Source organism: Oncorhynchus gorbuscha, linkage group LG22 (assembly GCF_021184085.1).
Source record: "Oncorhynchus gorbuscha isolate QuinsamMale2020 ecotype Even-year linkage group LG22, OgorEven_v1.0, whole genome shotgun sequence".
Lineage (NCBI taxonomy): Eukaryota > Metazoa > Chordata > Actinopteri > Salmoniformes > Salmonidae > Oncorhynchus > Oncorhynchus gorbuscha.
The window spans coordinates 6907210-6930566 of NC_060194.1; the positions used below are offsets into that span (position 1 = coordinate 6907210).

Sequence of the window (23357 nt, forward strand, 5' to 3'; positions counted from 1 at the left end):
TTGTGTTGTGACAAGGTAGGGGGGTATACAGAAGATAGCTCAGTTGGTAGAGCATGGCGCTTGTAACGCCAGGGTAGTGGGTTCGATTCCCGGGACCACCCATACGTAGAATGTATGCACACATGACTGTAAGTCGCTTTGGATAAAAGCGTCCGCTAAATGGCATATATATTATAAGATGGTCTTTTACCAAAATAGGGCTGGTCCATATTATGGCAAGAACAGCTCAAATAAGCAAAGAGAAACGACAGTCCATTATTACTTTTAAGACATGAAGGTCAGTCAATACGGAAAATTTCAAGAACTTTGAACGTTTCTGCAAGTGCAGTCGCAAAACCCATCAAGCGCTATGATGAAACTGGCTATCGTGAGGACTGCAACAGGAATGGAAGACCCAGAGTTACCTCTGCTGCAAAGGATAAGTTCATTAGAGTTACCAGCCTCAAATTGCAGCCCAAATAAATGCTTCACAGAGTTCAAGTAACACATCTCAACGTCAACTGTTCAGAAGAGACTGTGAATCAGGCTTCATGGTTGAAAGAAACCACCACTAAAGGACACCAACAAGAAGAAGAGACTTGCTTGGGCTAAGAAACACAAGCAATGGACATTAGACTGGTGGAAATGTGTCCTGGTCTGGAGTCCAAATTGGAGATTTTTGGTTCCAACCGGCGTGTCTTTGTGAGACGCAGTGTGGGTGAACGGATGATCTCCGCATGTGTATTTTCCACCGTAAAGCATGGAGGAGGAGGTGTTATGGTGGGTACTTTGCTGGTGACATTGTTTGTGATTTATTTAGAATTCAAGGCACCCTTAACCAGCATGGATACCGCAGCATTCTGCAGCGAAACACCATCCCACCTGGTTTGCGCTTAGTGGGACTATCTTTTTTTTCCCAACAGGACAATGACACAACACACCTCCAGGCTGTGCAAGGGCTATTTTACCAAGAAGGAGAGTGATGGAGTGCTGTATCAGATGACCTGGCCTCCACAATCCCCCGATCTCAACCAAGTTGAGATGGTTTGGGATGAGTCTGACCTCAGAGTGAAGGAAAAGCAGCCAACAAGTGCTCAGCATATGTGGGAACTCCTTCAAGACGGTTGGAAAAGCATTCCAGGTGAAGCTGGTTGAGAGAATACCAAGAGTGTGCAAAGCTGTCTTCAAGGCAAAGGGTGGCTACTTTGAAGAATCTAAAATAAACAAATGTTCTAACACTTTTTTGGTTACTACATGATTCCATATGTGTTATTTCATAGTTGTGATGTCTTCACTATTATTCTACAATGTAGAAAATAGTCAAAATAAAGAAAAACCTTTGAATGAGTAGGTGTCAACTTTTGACCGTTAGTGTATATAGCCAAATATTTTGATAAAAGTCCCCTTGTCCGAGAGAGATATACATGGTTATTATAACACTTTAAGTATATATTCACATCCTCAAATAATTGATTAAAACATACTGTTTTGCAATGAAGGTTTACAGTAGTCCCAACAGCACTCTCTGGGGTAGCACCATGGTGTAGCCGGAGGACAGCTAGTTTCTGTCATCCTCTGGGTACTGTGCATTCCCAGGGGATGATGAAGATTTATTAATCAAATCTAAACACTTGCAAATGTAAAACAAAAAGTATTCAGACACTTTACTCAGTACTTTGTTGAAGCATCTTTAGCAGAGATGACAGCCTTGAGTCTTCTTCGGTATGACGCTTCAAGTTTGGCACACCTGTATGTGGGCAGTTTCTCTGATGCATCTCTGCAGATCCTCTCAAGCTCTGTCAGGTTCGATGGTGAGCGTCGCTGCACAGCTATTTTCAGGTCTCTCCAGAGATGTTAGATCGGGTTCAAATCCGGGCTCTGGCTGGGCAACTCAAGGACATTCATAGGCTTGTCCCAAAGCCACTCCTGTGTTGTCTTGGCTGTGTGCTTAGGGCCGTTGTCCAGGTGGAAGGTGACACTGCTCTGGAGCAGGTTTTCATCAAGGATCTCTCTGTACTTTGCTCCGTTCATCTTTCCCTCAATCCTGACTAGTCTCCCAGTCCCTGCCGCTGAAAATCATTCCCACAGCATGATGCTGCCACCACCATGCTTCACAGTAGGAATGGTGCCAGGTTTCCTCCAGACGTGACGCTTGGCATTCAGGCTAATGAGTTCAATCTTGGTATCATCAGACCAGAGAATCTTGTTTCTCATGGTCTGAGAGTCCTTGAGGTGTCTTTTGGCAAACTCCAAGCGGACTGTCATGTGCCTTTTACTGAAGAGTGGCTTCCGTCTGGCCACTCTACCATAAAGGCCTGATAGGTGGAGTGCTGCAGAGATGGGAGAATCTTCCTGAAGGACAACCATCTCCACAGAGGAACTCTAGAGCTCTGTCAGAGTGACCATCGGGTTCTTGGTCACCTCCCTGACCAACGCCCTTCTCCCCCGATTGCTCAGTTTGGCCGGGCGGCCAGCTCTAGGAAGAGTCTTGGTGGTTCCAAACTTCTTCCATTTAAGAATGATGGAGGCCACCGTGTTCTTGGGGACCAATGCTACATAATTATTTTGGTACCCTTCCCCAGATCTGTGCCTTGTCACAATCCTGTCTTAGAGCTCTCGCGACAATTCCTTCAACCTAATGGCTTGGTTTTTGCTCTGACATGCACGGTCCACTGTGGGAGCTTATATAGAAAGGTGTGCGCCTTTCCAAAGCATGTCCAATCAATTGAATGTACCACATGTGGACTCCAAGTTGTAGAAATGTCTCAAGGATGATCATTGGAAACAGGATGCACCTGAGCTCAATTTTGAGTCGCATAGCAAAGGGTCTGAATATTTATGTAAATATATGTGACAAAATAAAAACATTTGCTAACATTTCTAAAAACATGTTTACACTTTGTCATTATATTGTGTGTAGATTGAGGATTTTGTTTTATGTAATCAATTTTAGAATAAGGCTGTAACGTAACAAAATGTGGAAAAAGTGAAGGGGTCTGAATACTTTCCGAATGCACTGACTTCATTGTACATTGACTTCAATACGAAACCTAGGAAGCTCATTGTTTTCACCCCATTCTATAGACTTACACAGTAAGTTTGACAACTTCTGGAGGACATTCTCCAACCTATCAGAGCTCTTTGTGCATGAACTGACATGTTGACCACCCAATCAAAGGATCATAGAAAGAATCTAGTACTGAAAGCACAAGCTACAGCTAGATAGCACTGCAGTGCATAAAATATGGTGAGTAGTTGACAGAGAGAATGACTAGTTGAACAGTTTTGAACAAATGTATTTATTCAAAAATGAAGGAGAAGCAATTGAGAGGACGAGAGAGCTAGCTATTATTTATTCACTTTCACTTTCTTAGCTAGGGAATGCAGCTAGCTAGTTTAGCATAGTCAAACACCCTGCTCAAGCGGAGATGCTATGTTAGCTATCTGGCTATGGCTATCCAACACTAACTCTTCCAAGTCAAGGTAAGTTTTTGGTTTTATAAAATGTATTGCCACCGGGGCCCACCGGTGTAACTGCTAAACTGCTTGCTGTACACTGTACTGCATGATTGTAGCTGGTTTACTAATGTGTTAGTTCTAGTAGCTATGTTGACTATGACGCTAGTTAATATGGTGACAACGATATAGGCTGTGTGTAGCAGTTAGCAGTTATGGTATGAAGGTTTGGCATTTTGCACTCGACCTGTGCACCTACATTGTAAACTTTCATTCGTAGGTTGTAGCAACCTCATTCATGATGGGTATAGGGAAAATGAGCATCGTGTAGTAGCTAGCCTAAACCTATTAATGTTACATTGAGCTGGGTGAATGGAATATACAGTAAATGATAGTCATCCAATATGCTGTAATAGAAATAAGGCCATGATCAAAAAAAAAAAAATGGCACCAACCGCCATCGCTGCATACTTAATTTTAGCTTGTTCAAGTTGGCTATCCATCCCCATTTTTAAATAGCGCCCCTCATTCAATTGCCAAAGACATGCTCCCCCAAACTATTCAATCCTCCAATAATGCCATATCAACAGCAGATTGACACAATTGACAGGGGCCTAGGTTCGTGTGAAAGTTATACACACATTTGACTTGTTCTGTTGTTTAATAGTGTCAAGTGATCTAAAATGGACACCTCATCACCTGCTCCACCCACACCTGTCCCAGAGCGGTTGCTAGCTATTCTACAACAACTGACCAGTGAGGAGTTGAAGTCGTTTCAGTGGTACCTGAAGCAGCCTGTTTCGGGTGGCTCATCTCCCATCCCAGTTAGCAGGCTGGAAAATGCTAAAAGAGAGGACACAGTGGATCAGATGGTGCATACCTATAGGGAAGCTGGTGCTCTGGAGATGACACACCATATTCTGCAAAAGATTAAACGGAATGATTTAGCTGGTAAGTTAAAGACAGACTAAAAATAGCTCAGGATTCATACTGTATGCTTGAGACTGTAATCATTCTAAAATGCACATTTGATTGAAACCAGACGTGTTTGCCGACTAGGAGGGAAAGAGTTATTTAAGGAGGGGAATATATTTTCTTTAATTGCACCCCCACTACCCCTTTCTTTGGAGGACCACTTTATCACACATTATTTAGTTCCTCCAAAATAAAACAAATGCAGACCTCCTTGACTGATCAATACATCAATGTATATACATTTTTTGTTTTATCTAGTTCCAATGTCAGCGACAGAACACCGAGCCACAGCAGGAGTATCAGCCATACCAACCAGGCCCAACCTGAACACAAGCACTGTACCAGTTCAGGATGTTCAGGATGCTTCTGCAGATCTCTCCAACCACACTGAGCCTGGAGACCATGTTAAGGAACATAAACTCACTTCTGTTCACTCTACAGATGATGGTAAATAACATAAAATCTCACTATGGAGAGAGGCATTCAATACAACTATATGTCTTCTCATTTAAAAAAAAGAAATTGTATTCCCAGAATGTCGCATTAAAAGGTTGTATTTTACAACTTAATATTAGATAGACTGCTTTCAGGGTGAGGAACTATGGGCTAGGATTTAAAAAAAAAATGTATGGTTCAATTCTCTTTAAACAGCCACTACAAACTTCAGCTAACTTTCACCACTGCTACGACAATATCTATGGGAGTGATAGGGGTATGCAGTGCCTGTTATTAATTTCATGGCCAAATCACTTCCATTGATGTATAACTAGCGGTGGCTAAAGTTAGCTGAAGTTTGTAGTGGCTGTTATAGAAAACCAAACCATGGATTACAGTTTCTTTTGGCCCCACGCATTTGAAGTTTGTATTCTGTCCCTAATAATAAATCAGTCCCTCCAGGATTTCCCAGCATTTTTTTATATACATTTGCGGGCAAAAATGATTTACTCTGCTGCGACAATTCTGACATTTTGCAAGGCAATTTGCAATTTTTGGTGTCCAATTTGCACTGTCAGAGGAATGAGTTTGGAGACGTGTAGATTGAGCAAACGATTTGAATGGAGAAACGCGTCATGGCTAATCCGACGTGAACCAGATGAACAGGCTTCAGCAAAGGAGGACGTCAGTATGATCGTGTGTGATTGTCGGCCTGCGATAGCATCTGGTTGTGGCGGAACCGTGGGCTTGGGTATGAATGGTGACTGTGTCATGCAAGGGAATCCCGGTAGGAATCCCGACAATGGCCGAAAGATCAGGGAAGCTTTGGGACGTGGAGGTTTTGCTGCATGATTTGCTGGTGGACTGCAGCCAAGAAAGGAGATGGTTGGGACAGTGGGGCAGAGGAAGTTGCTGTGTTGTACGGTGGCTTGGCGGGAGGTTGGGTTCAGGGAGAGTCGTACTGCTGGGGCGTCGGGAAGCTGCAGGGACGTGAAGTCTGTGTTGGATGACAGGTTGTAATCTGTGGAGTGAGAAACCATGTCCGGAGCTGGTTTGGGCTGTGTTGGTGGTTGTGGAATGACTATGGCAGTGGAGGTGGCAGGGAATGACATCACTGTGGACCTCGGGAGCATGGTGTCTCCCAGGTTGGTGGGCAACATGCAGGGAGGTGGATGTAGTTGTAGCACCAGGGAGGAAGGGCAGCTGTAGTAAACCAATGGGAAAGAGGGAGAAGTAGTTTAGTGGAAGAAAATGGAGGGAGAGGGCAAGATAGCAAGAGAGAGAAAAACAATGGCAGGACAAAATGATGGCAGAATGCCAGTCTGAGTCTAAATAGTATAGTGGACAATATATGGTTGGTTGAAATTAGCATAATCCAACAATATGTGGCTGTCCTCATGTGGGCTGTTGTAAATGTGACCCTGGACAATACTTAAATGAATGGCATAATGAAATGTGCAAAACAGCAGAGCTTTTATCAAACATGACTCTTAATATGAAAGAGAATACGGGATTGTGGAGAGAAATTCTTAGAACAGATTAGATTCTGCATCAAGATGATTTACTTGACCAACGATGGATGAATGGCCGAGACTCCGCTGCAATGGTAGGCGGCCTGGCCTCTCTGGTCCACCGAGGAGCAGGGCATGCGGCTTGCGTGTGCCCGGGAGATGTGCTGGTGCGTTCGGGGAAGGGCCGTGAATAGTAGAGAAATGCGCTCGGGAGAGCATGCTGGTGCACTCTTGAAAAGGAGCCGCGGACGTGCCAGATGCAAAAATGTCTCTCAGGCCTTTGGCAAAACATGAACAATAGAATGAGATGAGCTATAAAACACAATAGCTTTAAAACTGCAAATAAAATCTTAGCCTCATTACAAAATGTGTAGAATAACTTTATAAATATTATTATTATTATTATTATTATAAACTGCACATTTTTGCAAAATATGTTGAAATGAAGGAAGTTAGTTGTTTTCCAAATAAATACAGTGGGGCAAAAAAGTATTTAGTCAGCCACCAATTGTGCAAGTTCTCCTGCTTAAAAAGATGAGAGGCCTGTAATTTTCATCATAGATACACTTCAAATATGACAGACAACATTTGGGAAAAAAATCCAGAAAATCACATTGTAGGATTGTTAATGAATTTATTTGCAAATTATGGTGGAAAGTAAGTATGTGGTCACCTACAAACAAGCAAGATTTCTGGCTCTCACAGACCTGTAACAACTTCTTTAAGAGGCTTCTCTGTCCTCCACTCATTACCTGTATTAATGGCACCTGTTTGAACTTGTTATCAGTATAAAAGACACCTGTCCACAACTTCAAACAGTCACACTCCAAACTCTACTATGGCCAAGACCAAAGAGCTGTCAAAGGACACCAGAAACAAAATTGTAGACCTGCACCAGGCTGGGAAGACTGAATCTGCAATAGGTAAGCAGCTTGGTTTGAAGAAATCAACTGTGGGAGCAATTATTAGGAAATGGAAGACATACAAGACCACTGATAATCTCCCTCGATCTGGGGATCTCACCCAGTGGGGTCAAAATGATCACAAGAACGGTGAGCAAAAATCCCAGAACCACACGGGGGGACCTAGTGAATGACCTGCAGAGAGCTGGGACCAAAGTAACAAAGCCTACCATCAGTAACACACTACGCCGCCAGGGACTCAAATCCTGCAGTGCCAGACGTGTCCCCCTGCTTAAGCCAGTACATGTTCAGGCCCGTCTGAAGTTTGCTAGAGAGCATTTGGATGATACAGAAGAAGATTGGGAGAATGTCATATGGTCAGATGAAACCAAAATATAACTTTTTGGGAAAAACGAATCTCGTCATGTTTGGAGGACAAAGAATCCTGAGTTGCATCCAAAGAACACCATACCTACTGTGAAGCATGGGGGTGGAAACATCATGCTTTGGGGCTGTTTTTCTGCAAAGGGACCAGGACGACTGATCCGTGTAAAGGAAAGAATGAATGGGGCCATGTATCGTGAGATTTTGAGTGAAAACCTCCTTCCATCAGCAAGGGCATTGAAGATGAACCTGGCTCGGTCTTTCAGCATGACAATGATCCCAAACACACCGCTCAGGCAACGAAGGAGTGGATTCATAAGAAGCATTTCAAGGTCCTGGAGTGGCCTAGCCAGTCTCCAGATCTCAACCCCATAGAAAATCTTTGGAGGGAGTTGAAAGTCCGTGCTGCCCAGCAACCGCCCCAAAACATCACTGCTCTAGAGGAGAACTGCATGGAGGAATGGGCCAAAATACCAGCAACAGTGTGTGAAAAGCTTGTGAAGACTTACAGAAAACGTTTGACTTCTGTCATTGCCAACAAAGGGTATATAACAAAGTATTGAGATAAATAAGTATTTGGTCAATAACAAAAGTTTTCCACCATAATTTGCAAATAAATTCCTTTAAAAATCCTACAATGTGATTTTCTGGATTTTTTTCAAATTTTGTCTGTCATAGTTGAAGTGTACCTATGATGAAAATTACAGGCCTCTCTCATCTTTTTAAGTGGGAGAACTTTCACAATTGGTGGCTGACTAAATACTTTTTTGCCCCACTGTATATGTTTTCCTAAAAAGTGGGGGCCCCCTGGAGATCTGTGTCCCGGGGCCCCAAATGGGGTAGTCCAGTCCTGACAAGGAGTTCTAAATTGTTTGATTGTCAAAAGGGGAGGAAATGTAAATTGTTTCATGTGTGGTCTTTCCTCCCGAACTTTAGTTACGTTACAACACACAATTCTGTAGTTTGGCTAGCCACTGGATGGCTCTGAATGCACTATCAGCAAAGCTGTTAACCACTTCTGGACCTAACTAGTGCTTGCAAATCTTATTCTGATGTTGACAGCAGTTGAGAGTTATATTCAGATACAACAAACTTAGCTGGCTAACATACATCGAGAGAATAAGTTATATTAACTTGCTAGCTAGCGTTAGTAACATTTTCCAATTGTGGCCAACCAGCTAGCAAACAATGCAACAGAAGTATAATTTTAGAATACATTTAAAAAAATACTCCAACAAGCGCTGCATTTCAGGAATCACAGTCGCAAGTACCCGTTGTGCACTGTTCAATTATTCACTTAAACAATAACTTTATTAAAATGAAAACACCTCTTTGGCTTTGCAAAATCGCGGAGGGACTGATATTTGAATCGCTAATCACAATCAAACCTTGATTATACCTCATCTTTAACTGTAATTGTATATCCATTGTCAGGTCCTTCGTATGAAGACGTTGAGAAGTACCGACGTAAATTCCAATACAAACTGAAGGAGAAGATTCAGCATGTATTTGAGGGGGTGCCAAAACAGGGAAAGAAAACACTTCTCAATAAGATCTACACAGAACTCTACATCACAGAGGGCGGAAGTGAAGAGGTCAATAATGAACACGAGGTAAGACAGATTGAGATCGCATCCATCACACCAGCAGCGACAGAAGAAAGGTTGATCGAATGCAATAACATCTTTACATTTGTAACTGGACAAGACAAACCTACCAGAACTGTGCTGACGAAGGGAGTCGCTGGCATTGGAAAAACGTTCTCTGTACTTAAGTTCATTTTGGACTGGGCTGAAGGAAAAGCAAATCAAGATATCCAGTTCATATTTTCACTGCCTTTTCGAGAGCTAAATTTGGTGCGGAAGAAAATGCTGAGTTTAGTGGATCTTGTTCATGAATGCATCAGAGAGGCAAAAGTGATTGAGAAGGAATTTCTCTATCAGGTTTTCACAAAATTACAAGACTCAGGAAACCCAAACTACAATGAGAGCAAGTACAAAGTTCTATTTGTCCTTGATGGTCTAGATGAGTGTCGATTGCCTCTAGACTACAAGAAGAATGATAGCTGGGATAAAGCTACAGAGCCAACCTTAGTGGATGTGCTTCTGAAATCCCTCATCAATGGGAATCTGCTTCCCTCTGCTCGCCTCTGGATAACCTCCAGACCTGCAGCATCCAATCAGATTCCTTCTGGGTGTGTTGACCAGGTGACAGAAGTACGAGGGTTCAATGACCCACAGAAGGAGGAGTACTTCAGGAAGAGGTTCAGTGATGAGAATCTGGCAAACAGAATCATCTCACACATTAAGACATCGAGGAGTCTCCACATCATGTGCCACATACCAGTCTTCTGTTGGATCGCAGCTACAGTTCTGGAGCGCATATTGAGCACAGATACGAATGGAGAAATACCAAAGACTCTGACTCAATTATTCCTTGGTTTACTGGTGTTTCATGCTAAACAGATGAACGAGAAATATAATGAGAAAGGCGAGGGAGAGCCACACTGGGATAAAGAGAGCATTATGGCACTTGGAAAACTGGCTTTTCAACAGCTAAAAAATGGCAACCTAATTTTCTACGAGTCAGATCTGCAAGAGTGTGGCATTAGTGCCCGAGAATCTTCGGAACGCTTGGGAGTGTTCACACAGCTCTTCAGAGAGGATTATGGGCCATTCCAGGAGAAGGTGTACTGCTTTGTGCATCTGAGCATCCAGGAGTTTCTGGCTGCGTTGTATGTCTTTTTATCATACAACAACAACAATGTAAACCTAATGAACAAAAGACTTTCCACCATCAGAAACATTCTTAGGAAGTTTACATTAAAATCTGCCTTCACCTTTCACAAGAGTGCTGTGGATAGCGCCTTACGGGGTAAGAATGGACACCTGGACCTGTTCCTCCGCTTCCTTCTGGGCCTCTCACTAGAGTCCAATCAGTCTCACTTACACGGCCTACTGACACCGGCAAGGAGCACGAGAAGCAGCTCTCAGTGCCATGAGCAAACAGTCAAGTACATAAAGAGGAAGATCAGAAAAAATCACTCTCCAGAGAAGTGCATCAATCTGTTCCACTGTCTAAATGAACTAAATGACCATTCAATGGTGAAGGAGATCCAAAACTACCTGAGCTCAGGAAATGTCTCCAGAGAAGAACTCTCACCTGCACAGTGGTCAGCTCTGGTCTTTGTGTTGTTGACTTCAGAAGAGGAGCTGGTTGTGTTTGATCTGAAGAAATACTCCAGATCAGAAAAGGGGCTTCTGAGACTGTTGCCAGTCATCAAAGCCTCCAGAACATCTCTGTGAGTTGAAAACATACTATATTATTATAAATGGTCAGTCAAAATGCAATTATATTATACATGTGAAGAGTTTATTTCCAAAATGCTATATCCACCAATTTCACGTGTGTTTTTGACATCAGAAATGATTGCTTATGGGTACCTTAATGTGTGTGGAAAATATTACTGTTCTCACATTTTTCATTCGTAGATTTTAGATATCCATTGTTTAGATGGAATGGAATGTTCGTGACCTGTATGTTTGACTGTATAGTTAATCATACAGGATACAAACATTCCATTCCATGTGGTCTTAAGATGAATGCACTTATTGCAAGTCACCCTGAATAAGAGCATCTGCTAAATGACTAAAATGTCAAATTTAAATGTTTTACAGATCTTATATTACTGTATTGATTTTTTATAACTCACACCACCATTCAAAAGTTTGGGGTCACTTAGAAATGTCCTTGTTTTTTAAAAGAAAATAAAAGAAAATGTCCATTTAAAATAATATCAAATTGATCAGAAATACAGTGTAGACATTGTTAATGTTGTAAATGACTATTGTAGCTGGAAAAAGCAGATTTTTTAAAATGGAATATCTGTATAGGCGTAGAGGCCCATTATCAGCAACCATCACTCCTGTGCTCCAATGGCACGTTGTGTTAGCTAATCCAAGTTTATCCTTTCAAATAGGCTAATTGATCAAGAGAAAACCCTTTTGTAATTATGTTAGCACAGCTGAAAACTGTTGTTTTGATTAAAGAAGCAATAAAATTGGCCTTCTTGAGACTAGTTGAGTATCTGGAGCATCAGCATTTGTAGGTTCGATTACAGGCTCAAAATGTCCAGAAACAAATACCTTTCTTCTGAAACGTGTCAGTCTATTCGTGTTCTGCGTAATGAAGGCTATTCCATGCGAGAAATTGACAAGAAACTGAAAATCTCGTACAACTCTGTGTACTACTCCCTTCACAGAACAGCGCAAATGGGCTCTAACCAGAATAGAAGGAGTGGGAAAGGTCTTTGTTTCTGGCTATTTTTTTTTTCTTTTCTTATTTTTTAATCTACCGTTTCCAGCTACAATAGTCATTTACAACAAACGTCTACACTGTATTTCTGATCAATTTGATGTTATTTTAATGGACAATATTTAAAATTTTCTTTAAAAAACAAGGACATTTCTAAATGACCCCAAACTTTTGAACGGTAGCGTGTGTGTGTGTATGTATATCTCACAAATGTATCGTTTGTAAATGTCTTTATTAAAAATGTAGTTATTTGTTACATTTGGCTCTGCAAAATCTAGCAGTACTAATTATTTCCCTGAAGCGAATATATACAGTGCCTTCAGAAAGTATTCATACCCCTTGACCACATATTGTTGTGTTACAGCCTAAATTCGAAATTAACCAATGAATAACTTTTTTTTTGTCACCCACCTACATGCAATACCCTATGATGACAAAGTGAAAACATGCTTTTTGAAATATTTTGTTGGTATTTTGTTGGTATTTATTTTGTTGGTATTTATTAATATCCCCATTTTCTACTCAGCTACTCTTCCTGGGGTCTACAACGGAAAGAAACGGAATAGAGCTAAGCACATGCTAAATCCTAGCAGATTTAGCCTGTGCACATTTATTAAGAATTTAAGTATTTATATAAGTATTCACACCCCTAAGTCAATAGTTTGTAAAAGCACCTTTGGCAGCAATTACAGCTTGTGAGTCTTTCTGGGTAAGACTTTTCCAAACCTGGATTGTGCAACATTTGCCCATTTATTATTTTCTAAATTCTTCAAGCTCTTTCAAGTAGATTTAAGTTAAAAAAAAGTTTAAAAAATACTCAGCCACTCAAGGAACACTCACGGTTTTCTTGATAAGCAACCCCCGTATAGATTTGGCCTTATGTTTTAGGTTATTGTCCTGTTGAAAGGTGAATTGATCTCAGTGTCTAGTGGAAAGCAGACAACCAGCTTTTCCTCTCGGATTTAGCCTGTGCTTAGCTTCATTCCGTTTATGTTTTATCCTGCAAAACTTCCCTGTCCGCAAAACCCATACCATAATGCTGCCACCACTAAGCTTGTAATATTTTTTATTCTGTACAGGCTTCCTTCTTCTCACTGTCAATTAGGTTAGTATTGTGGAGTAACTACAATGTTGTTGATCCATCCTCAGTTTTCTCCTATCACAACCATTAAACTCTGTAACTGTTTTAAAGTCACCTTTGGCCTCAGTTTCCTCCCTCTCCGGCAACTGAGTTAGGAAGAACGCATGTATCTTTGTAGTGACTGGGTGTATTGATACACCATCCAAAGTGTAATGTATAACTTCACCATGCTCAAAGGGATATTCAATGTCTGCTTTTTTCTCTCCAATGTTTTCTTTTTACTCATCAACCAATTGGTGCCGTTTTTTGCAAGGCGTTGGAAAACCTCCCTGGTTGTTGTGGTTGAATCCGTTTGAAATTCAGTGCTCGACTGAGGGACCTTACAGATAATTGTATGTGTGGGGTACAGAGATGAGGTAGTCATTCAAAAATAATGCTAAACAATATTATTGCAGACAGAGTGAGTCCATGCAACTTGTGACTTGTTAAGCTTCTTTTTTTTTACTCCTGAACTTATTTAGGTTTGCCATAACCAAATGGTTGAATACTTATTGACTCAAGACATTTCAGCTTTTCATTTATTAATTTGTTAAACTTTCTAAAAACCTAATTCCACTTCGACATCATGGGGTAGTGTGTGTGTGTGTGTGTGTGTGTGTGTGTGTGTGTGTGTGTGTGTGTGTGTGTGTGTGTGTGTGTGTGTGTGTGTGTGTGTGTGTGTGTGTGTGTGTGTGTGTGTGTGTGTGTGTGTGTGTGTGTGTGTGTGTGTGTGTGTGTGTGTGTGTGTGTGGGCCAGTGACCAAAAAAAATCTACACAACAAAATGTGGAAAAAGTCCAGGGGTGTGAATACTTTCTGAAGCCATTTCTGTTGCATTTTGCCAAAAAAAACATGATTTGTCTATCTGATAGAGTTTAAACAAATACATGTCTGTCATTGAACAACACCATGCCATGATTAGATAGTGGGAAAAAAAACAACACTCTCATAATTTCTTTAAACAATAAAATCAAATCTAAAAATCAAATGGATATATAGCATTTTGGAATTAAACTGTCCAATGTTCACTATTTTCCCAATTTTATCAAAATATAAGCTACTTGTTCACTAGATTTGTGTAACTGTGATAAATTAGTATTTTTACCTTTCATAGGCTGAATGGATGTAACCTCACAGAGAGATGCTGTGAAGCTTTAGCCTCAGCTCTCAACTTCTCCCACCTGAGAGAGCTGGACCTGAGTGACAACAACCTGCTGACAGATTCAGGAGTGAAGCTGCTCGCTGTTGGACTGGAGAATTCGCACTGTAAACTTGAAACACTGAGGTTAGTTTTCCTGTATTAGTTCACATTTGGATAGTTCATCAAATCCACATTTATTCCCCTTTCAACAATATCAGACTAATTTAAATGTCATAGTTAAGTAGCCTAACTACATAAGAGAAAGATTGATTTCAAATCTATTGTACTGTATACAATTGTATTTTTAAAAAAGTACTTTCAAGATGCAATACTTATATGTAATAATGTGATCAATAATTATCATATTTTAAGAGATTGAGGAAGACATACAAAGCTTCCATTTCCCACTTTCACTACTAAACAATTTAAACTCATGATACACTCTGCAGGTTGTCATTTTGTGGAGTCACAGCGAAAGGCTGTGCTTATCTGGCCTCAGTTCTAATGTCAAACTCTTCAAACCTGAGAGAGCTGGACCTGAGTGACAATGACCTGCGGAATTCAGGAGCAGAACTGCTCTCAGCTGGACTGGAGAATCCACACTGTAAACTTGAGACACTGAGGTCAGTATTCCTGCATTAGTTAACTAGTCCTTATATTATCAACCATATGTATAGGACAATATCGGACTAATAGGTCAGCTGAATTTAATCTTTTTCTACATTTTGTTACGTATCAGCCTTATTCTAAAATTGATTATATAGTATTTTTCCCTAATCAATCTACACACAATACCCCATAATAACAAAGCAAAAACAGGTTTTGAAATGTTACCAAATGTAGTTTAAAAAAAAATGGAAATATCACATTTACATAAGTATTCAGACCCTTTACTCAGTACTTTGTTGAAGCACTTTTGGCAGCATTTACAGCCTCAAGTCTTCTTTGGTATGATGCTACAATCTTGACACACCTGTATTTGGGGAGTTTCTCCCATTTTTCTCTGTAGATCCTCTCAAGCTGGTTGAGTCAGGATGGATGGGGGGGGGGGGGGCATCGCTGCACAGCTTGTCCCAAAGTCACTCCTGCTTTGTCTTGGACATGTGCTTAGGGTTGTTGCCCTGTTGGAAGGTGAACATTTGCCCGAGTCTGAGGTCCTGAGCGCTCTGGAGCAGGTTTTCATCAAGGATCTCTCTGTACTTTGCTCCGTTCATCTTTCCCTCGATCCTGACTAGTCTTTTAGTCCCTGCCGCTGAAAAACATCCCCACAGCATGATGTTTCCACCACCATGTTTCACAGTAGGGATGGTGCCAGGTTTCTTCCAGACATGGCGCTTAGCATTCAGGCCAAAGAGTTCAATCTTGGTATCATCAGTCCAGATAATCTTGTTTTTCATGGTCTTAGAGTTCTTTAGGTGCCTTTTGGCGAACTCCAAGCGGGCTGTCATGTGCCTTTTTACTGAGGTTGCGAGTTCAAACCCCCGAGCTGACAAGGTACAAATCTGTTGTTTTGCCCCTGAACAGGCAGTTAACCCACTGTTCCCAGGCCGTCATTGAAAATAAGAATATGTTCTTAACTGACTTGCCTGGTTAAATAAAGGTAAAATAAAATAAATAAATGAATAAATAAAAAAAGGCCTGATAGGTGGAGTGCTGCAGAGATGGTTATACTTCTGGAAGGTTCTTCCATCTCCACAGAGGAACTCTGGAGCTTTGTCAGAGGGATCATCGGGTTCTTGATCACCTCCCTAACCAAGGCCCTTCTCCCCCAATTTCTCAGTTTGGCCGAGCGGCCAGCTCTAGGAAGAGTTTTGGTGGTTCCAAACTTCTTCCATTTAAAGAGTGATGGAGGCCACAGTGTTCTTGGGGACCTTTAATGCTGCAGAAATGCTGTTACCCGTCCCCATATCTGTCCCTCGACACAATCCTGGCTCAGAGCTCTACAAACAATTCCTTCGACCTCATGGCTTGGTTTTTGCTCTGACATGCACTATCAGCTGTGGGAGCTTATATAGACAGGTGTATGCCTTTCCAAATCATGTTCAAACAATTGAATTTACCACATGTGGACTCCAATCAAGTTGTAGAAACATCAAGGATGCTCAATGGAAACAGAATGCACCGGAGCTCAATTTCAAGTCTCATAGCAAAGGGTCTGAATACTTATGTAAATAAGGTATCTGTTTTTTATTTGTAGTAAACCTGCACACATGAAAAAACTTATGGGGTATTGTATGTAGATTGAGAAACTTATTTAATCAATTTTAGAATAAGGCTGTAACGTAACAAAATGTGGAAAAGGGGAAGGGGTTTGAATACTTTCCAAATGCCATGTACCGAATTGCATAAAGAAGATTGTCATAAATGAATATTTAATATTTATTAAATTCTAATGTATTTAAAACCTGTTGGTACTAGGGGGCAGTATTTTCATTTTTGGAAGAAAAAAATGTTCCCGTTTTAAACGGGATATTTTGTCAGGACAAGATGCTAGAATATGCATATAATTGACAGCTTTGGATAGAAAACACTAACGTTTCCAAAACTGTAAACATATTGTCTGTGAGTATAACAGAACTGATGTTGCAGGCGAAAGCCTGAGAAAAATCCAATCCGGAAGTGCCCCAGGTTTTGAAAGCGCTGCGTTCCAATGAGTCCCTATTCAGCTGCGAATGTGCCATCAACGAGCTTATGCTTTCTACGTATTCCCCAAGGTGTCTACAGCATTGTGACGTAGTTTTACGCATTTCTGTTGAAGAATAGCCGTAGGCGGCCACATTGCGTAAGTGGTCACATGGTGGCTCCGAGAGAGATTCTTGTGTAAAATAGCCATTAGGTAGCCATTACTCCAATCGGTCCTACTGAAAAACGAATTGTCCCGACAGATATATTATCAAATAGATATTAGAAAAACACCTTGAGGATTGATTATAAACAACGTTTGCCATGTTTCTGTCGATATTATGGAGCTAATTTGGAATATTTTTCGGTGTTGTGGTGACCGCAATTTCCGGGCGATTTCTCAGCCAAACGTGAAGAACAAATGGAGCTATTTCGCCTACAAAAATAATCTTTTGGGAAAAAATGAACTTTGGCTATCCACTTGGGAGTCTCGTGAGTGAAAACATCCGAAGTTCATCAAAGGTAAACGATTTAATTTGATAGCTTTTCTGATTTCCGTGACAAGGTTGCCTGCTGCTAGCAAGGCATAATGCTATGCTAGGCTATCGATAAACTTACACAAATGCTTGTCTAGCTTTGGCTGTAAAGCATATTTTGAAAATCTGAGATGACAGGGTGATTAACAAAAGTTTGAATCCCCGAGCTGACAAAGTACAAATCTGTCGTTCTGCCCCTGAACAGGCAGTTAACCCACTGTTCCTAGGCCGTCATTGAAAATAAGAATTTGTTCTTAACTGACTTGCCTAGTAAAATAAAGGTAAAATAAAAAATTACGCTCCCCCATGCGGGTTTGGGAGTCACAAAAGGATTTATTAGTTATATTTTTGACCATTTATTTTTTAAATGTCACATTTTAAGTGATTGAGGAAGACAAAACACAGCTACCATTTTCTCCACTAGAGGATGTAAACTCATGATAAACTCTTGCAGGTTGTCATTCTGTGGAGTCGCAAAGAAAGGCTGTGCTTCTCTGGCCTCAGCTCTGCGATCAAACCCCTCACACCTGAGAGAGCTGGACTTGAGCTACAATCACTCAGGAGTGAATCTGCTCTCTGCTATATTAGAGGATCCCTGCTGTAAACTGGAGAAACTCAAGTATGTTGTACCATTTTCTCATTTATTGTTAGCCAAACATCCAGTAACCAGTGTGGGAACAGACCAGTAAAGTTGTGTTTAAAGCTCTTTGTTGCAGTGTTGTCCATAATGCACATGCTTGCATTAATTTGTGTGTGTGTGTGTGTGTGTGTGTGCGCGCATGTTATTCATTTGTTTTGTTTTTCCTACAGCATGGGATCTGGAGATTTCAAAACCCAACCAGGTCAAATTAAATGTGAGTGTTGATTGCTGGGATGAATAAACTTTTATCCCATTCATGTCCATAACAGAAGTGTATAATTTTATTTTGTACACTTGTTTTCTGAGCTGATGGACACATCTGAATAAAACATTTTAACTGGTCAAAGTGAAAGACAACCAGCTATGTTGTAGACCTACTAAATTTTTTTTCCTGGACACAAGAGATATATAAATATATACATTTCCCCTCAAAGCCATGAAAAGACATGTTCAAATGATCAGGGCTGGTTTCCCGATAAAGATTGAAATTAGTCTCACGAGTGTTTTAAACGATGCATTGTAAAAACAATAACGTCCGACGATGTCATACCCGTTTCCCAAAACACCATGCAGTGCACTCGCTACAAAGTGAAACGTAACTGTCATCACAGGAGCTGTCCAGTGCTGAAAGTTATTCCAGAATATAGGCTAAATAGCTCACAGTATCAATAAAATGTATTTATAAAGCCCTTTTTACATCAGCCAATGTCAGTGCCATACAGAAACTCAGCCTAAAACCCAAAACAGCAAGCAATGCAGATGTAGAAGCACAGTGGCTAGGAAAATCTCCTTTGAAAGGCAGGAACCTAGGAAGAAACCTAGAGAGGAACCAGGCTCTGAGGGGTGGCCAGTCCTCTTCTGGCTGTGCCGGGTTGAGATTACAACAGTACATGGCCAAGATGTTCATAGATGACCAGCATGGTCAAATAATAATAAATCACAGTGGTTGTAGAGGGTGCAACAGGTCAGCACCTCAGGAGTAAATGTCAGTTGGCTTTTCATAGCCGAGCGTTCAGAGTTAGAGACAGCAGGTGCGGTAGAGAGAGAGAGTCGAAAACAGCAAGTCTGGGTGGGACAAGATAGCACATCCAGTGAACAGGTCAGGATTTCATAGCCGCAGGCAGAACCGTTGAAACTGGAGCAGCAGCACGACCAGTTGGCCCGGGGACAGCAAGGAGTCATCAGGCCAGGTAGTCCTGAGGCATGGTCCCAGGGCTCAGGTCCTCTGGTAGGGGAGGGAGAGGGTGTGCTTAAATTATTTAATGGCTATTCAAAGTCATATTACTTTTTTTTGCACAATACAGTTTTCCCATCTAGAGTAGAAGTGTTCTGTAGCCCATTAATGGATTTAAGTGTTTGTATTATGTATTCCAAGTGTTTTCTTATGCTATTTTGTATGGAATGTTTTACTATAGGAAATATCAACGTGACTTAAAAATAGGATAGATTCTGATGGCAATGGTTTTCGTAATTGCTCAACAAACCATTGTAGCCTAATGGCAATCAGTAATTGCATAATAACTGTAGAGTCAATAATCAGATGTGTGAAGCGAATGCTTCGTGCCCGCAAAACACTTTTTCGAGATCGAGGGAGGGTGTGATGGAAATATCCTCACGAGCTCAGCCATCCACATAGAGGTGACCGTGCAGCTATTGAACTGGGAACATTTTCACGCTGGGAGAAAATCTTACAGCATGACGTCACAATCAGAACAATTGGGAACTACTTCATGCACGGAAGATTTTTACATGACACCCTGTCCCATGTAAAAAATCTTCCCGGCGTGGAATAGTTCCCAATCGTTCTGATTGTGACGTGATATGCTGTAAAATTTCTCCCAGCGTAAAAATGTCCCACAAATTCAAACTTTGATAATGGAGGTAGGATCAGGGATGTAGTGGCAAAACAATAAGTAGGTCAACGATGATCGGCGTTCGGGTGAGTAAAAAGGTGGGTTAGCGGTGTTTATGTGCGTTTCAACCTCCACTACACCACTGGGCATGATAGATAATCATACACTGTAAAAAAAACAAAAATAACTGAGTTGGCCCAACTCAAAAAGATTTTGTAACTAGTACCACAACCTTTTTGATTTACCCAATTTTTTTGTATTTTATGAAATTCATATTTTAGGTTGACCAAAACATTGTGGATAGTTGGGGAAAAGTTCAATTGATTTACTCATGAGACTGTTGGAATGTTCCACTTGGACTCCTTCCTAGTTTCAGTCATGATCCAGTTGATGGACCAGACAGTGAGTTCATTTGGCTTATATGAAGCACAGACCAGATAAAACAGGTATAAACAAAAATAAAAAAATCCATTTTTTTTTTTAGCTATATCTGGTTTTAATGCATAATTTCAGCCTCTGAAATGTATGCTTTAATTGTAAACCGGTCCCTGACACGTAATAAAATTAAAATGTAACTTGCTGAAATTCACACTAGGAAATATGTATTTTAGGACAACACAATATTTTAAGTTGGGGTCTCAGCAAACTTAACTCGCCATTACTGTTAGAACGAAAATGTTCGATATTTAAGTTCAGACAACAATTGTTTAATTCAACCAACATTTAGCAAAAAAAAAAAAATTGAGTTAATGGAGTATTTCATGTCATCTCAATATTTTTCTACATTTTAAGTCCAGCCAACATTTAAGCTTTGTGGAGTTTTTTTCTTAGTTGCTCCCCCCCAATTGTTGGATAATTTGAAATGTGATCAGTTATGTCTTCATCTCCCCATTCAGATGCACGTGATCTCACACTGGACCCAAACACAGCACACAGACGCCTCTCTCTGTCTGAGGGGAACAGAAAGGTGACATGGGTGGATGAGAAGCAGCGGTATCCTGATCACCCAGAGAGATTTGGGAACTGCGAACAGGTGCTGTGTAGAGAGGGTCTATCTGGGCCCGGGCCCTGTTACTGGGAGGCAGATTGGAATGGGGAATGGGCTGTTATAGGAATGGCATATAAAGGAATCAGCAGGACAGGAGGGCGTAAAGACTGTGTGCTTGGATACAATCGTAAGTCTTGGAGTTTGGAGTCCTCTAATCACAGCAACACCACCTGGCACAATAATAACTGCACTGAGTTTCCTGTCCAATCCTCCCCTTACTACAGAGTAGGAGTGTATCTGGACTGGCAGGCCGGCATTCTGTCCTTCTGCAGAGTCTCCTCTAACATACGGACACACCTGCACACATTCCACACCAAATTCACGGAGCCCCTCTACCCAGGGTTTTATGTTGGGAGTGGCTCCTCAGTAACTCTGAGGTAAAAACTTTGCTTTAGGACAGCGGCAGTCTTGTTATTATTGGCGTTTGTAAATAATGTTATTAGTAGAGTGTTTTGTGAAACTCTGATTCTGTTTGAACTCAATTACACTGAATGGAATATTCATGGTACGTATTTTGCCATGGACTTGGTATCTGTGTCAACGATTATCACAAATTCAACATGACACTGGAGATACAGTATATTACAGACACCAGGGTTGCAACCCAACTACAGAGTAAAGTCAACCGGTTACTGGTAAGACAAATACACAGACAGACTGCTACAACTCTTAAGTAGTGCTACTGGTTACACTCAGAACACTAGTGACGAACAAAAAACTATATCTGAAAGACTTTGGAGACCCTTGGAGATATTATTTCAGTATTTATTGATATTAACTGTTGTGTAAGAGTGTATTGTTTATTCTGTCATTCTAACAGTTGCCGCTGTATATACACTGGGATCACTGGGATTATACTATTATGTTATTTGAAGATGTCACACTTGAAATAAACTGAAAAGATGTACAGGTGTAGGATCTTAATTTGATCACTTGTTGCTGAGAATTTTACTGCACCAGCAGAAAATGCGAACTTGTAGTGAGTTTTAAAGAGGCTTCTTAAAGTCTGGAATTGGACATTTCATCAACCCCTACAAAAATGTTCAATTCACCTTTCCCAATTCACATTTCCTGTTGCTGCAGGATTCTTTTCCTGCTGTAGCAAACGGTCTCAAATGAAAATGGCAACTGTCTCACCACAGTTTATATGACCGCAACATCAGGAGTTTCGTAAGCATACCTTTTAGCAATTCATTTTTTGTGATTTTCCTATACTAAAAAATGTATCTTATTCATTCCATGTTGATTATGTGAAAAGGGAAACATATGAACATCTGTTTAAATGATGTTTGTTTTATCCAACAACCCCAGGGCATCGGCCCACGCTAGCTTGTGAAAGTATCCCGCGTTGGTTCAGTTGGTACAGCCTGGCACTGGCAATGCCAGGGTTGTGGGTTTGACTTCCACAGGGGACCAGTATGAAAAATGTGTGACCGCACTACTGTAAGTAGCTCTGGAGAAGAACCTCTGCTAAATGACTTGTGATATTTAACACATCGTCAACCCAATAACATATTAGCCTACAGTAGGCCTATGTCCAATAGTGAACTGAGCATGATGGAAGAGTAAAACCTATAGTTTGATATTGGAGTATTTGTATTACAAAAAATGTTTGACCATCATGTGAATTAAAAAATGTATGTTATGACATGTTTGACCACCATGTGAAGTGTTTTTGACTCTTATGTTAACTATATTTATATATCCTGGAGAAGGTACCTGGGCCTTCATTTATCAATGTTGCGTCCGAACAGAAATGTTGGTAAACCACGCGTGCGGTCGTTTTTCGAATCAAAGTGTGGGATTGATCAAGTTGTACTTACACTTCTCAAGTGTGCTTAATGTTGACGCGCACTCTTGGCCATGCGTACGCACAGCACCTTGTGGTAGAAAAGTCAAACTGCTAATGAAATTAGCATCCACCAAATGGAGAAAGGCTTGGCATACTGGACCAAATCATCAACTATGAAAGGAAGAATATAATACATGAATAGTTTATAAATGTATTTATTTTATAGACACTTAAGCTACTAATAGTTCTCAGGGGTGCTATTGAATTCATAAACATGGAATCCATTTAAAGCTAATTGAATAATAAAGTCAATTAGAAAGAGTGTGGAATGTAAGGTTGGAGGCAATTTAGTTATATAATACATAAATATAAAAAAGGCAACACTGATGCATTGTGACTTGTCCAAAATGGCAAATCTTGCATTGCTGGAGGATCTGGCACAAGCTGCATTACGCAAGGAGCCGGTTCTCAATGAACATGCAGATGTTTTTTGCTGAGAGCGATGCTTGGCGTATTAGTCGATTTTTGTTTTCCAAGGCATATTTTATTGTATCTCTGCAACCAACTCTCTCCAATATTAGAAAGGGAGAAGAAATGCATCAATGACACCCCAGTGCATAGCCAAGTCCTCTCCACCCTGGGATTTCTGG

At 40.8% G+C, this 23357-nt stretch overlaps 1 protein-coding gene across 4 annotated transcripts in view; it reads left to right on the plus strand.

The window, feature by feature from the left end:
* The window catches only part of LOC124010062 (NACHT, LRR and PYD domains-containing protein 3-like), a 27310-nt gene extending 4742 nt beyond the window's left edge, over nucleotides 1-22568 (plus strand). For all 4 annotated transcript variants that reach the window (XM_046322398.1, XM_046322399.1, XM_046322397.1 and 1 more), the window contains 8 exons: nucleotides 4103-4386; nucleotides 4669-4857; nucleotides 9077-10943; nucleotides 14190-14360; nucleotides 14666-14839; nucleotides 17829-17993; nucleotides 18185-18228; nucleotides 20764-22568. In XM_046322398.1, the coding sequence (XP_046178354.1) occupies nucleotides 4119-4386; nucleotides 4669-4857; nucleotides 9077-10943; nucleotides 14190-14360; nucleotides 14666-14839; nucleotides 17829-17993; nucleotides 18185-18228; nucleotides 20764-21296 (3411 nt within the window). In that variant the 5' untranslated portion in view covers nucleotides 4103-4118 and the 3' untranslated portion in view covers nucleotides 21297-22568. The remainder of the gene's footprint in view (nucleotides 1-4102; nucleotides 4387-4668; nucleotides 4858-9076; nucleotides 10944-14189; nucleotides 14361-14665; nucleotides 14840-17828; nucleotides 17994-18184; nucleotides 18229-20763) is intronic.
* Nucleotides 22569-23357: the final 789 nt, after the last annotated feature.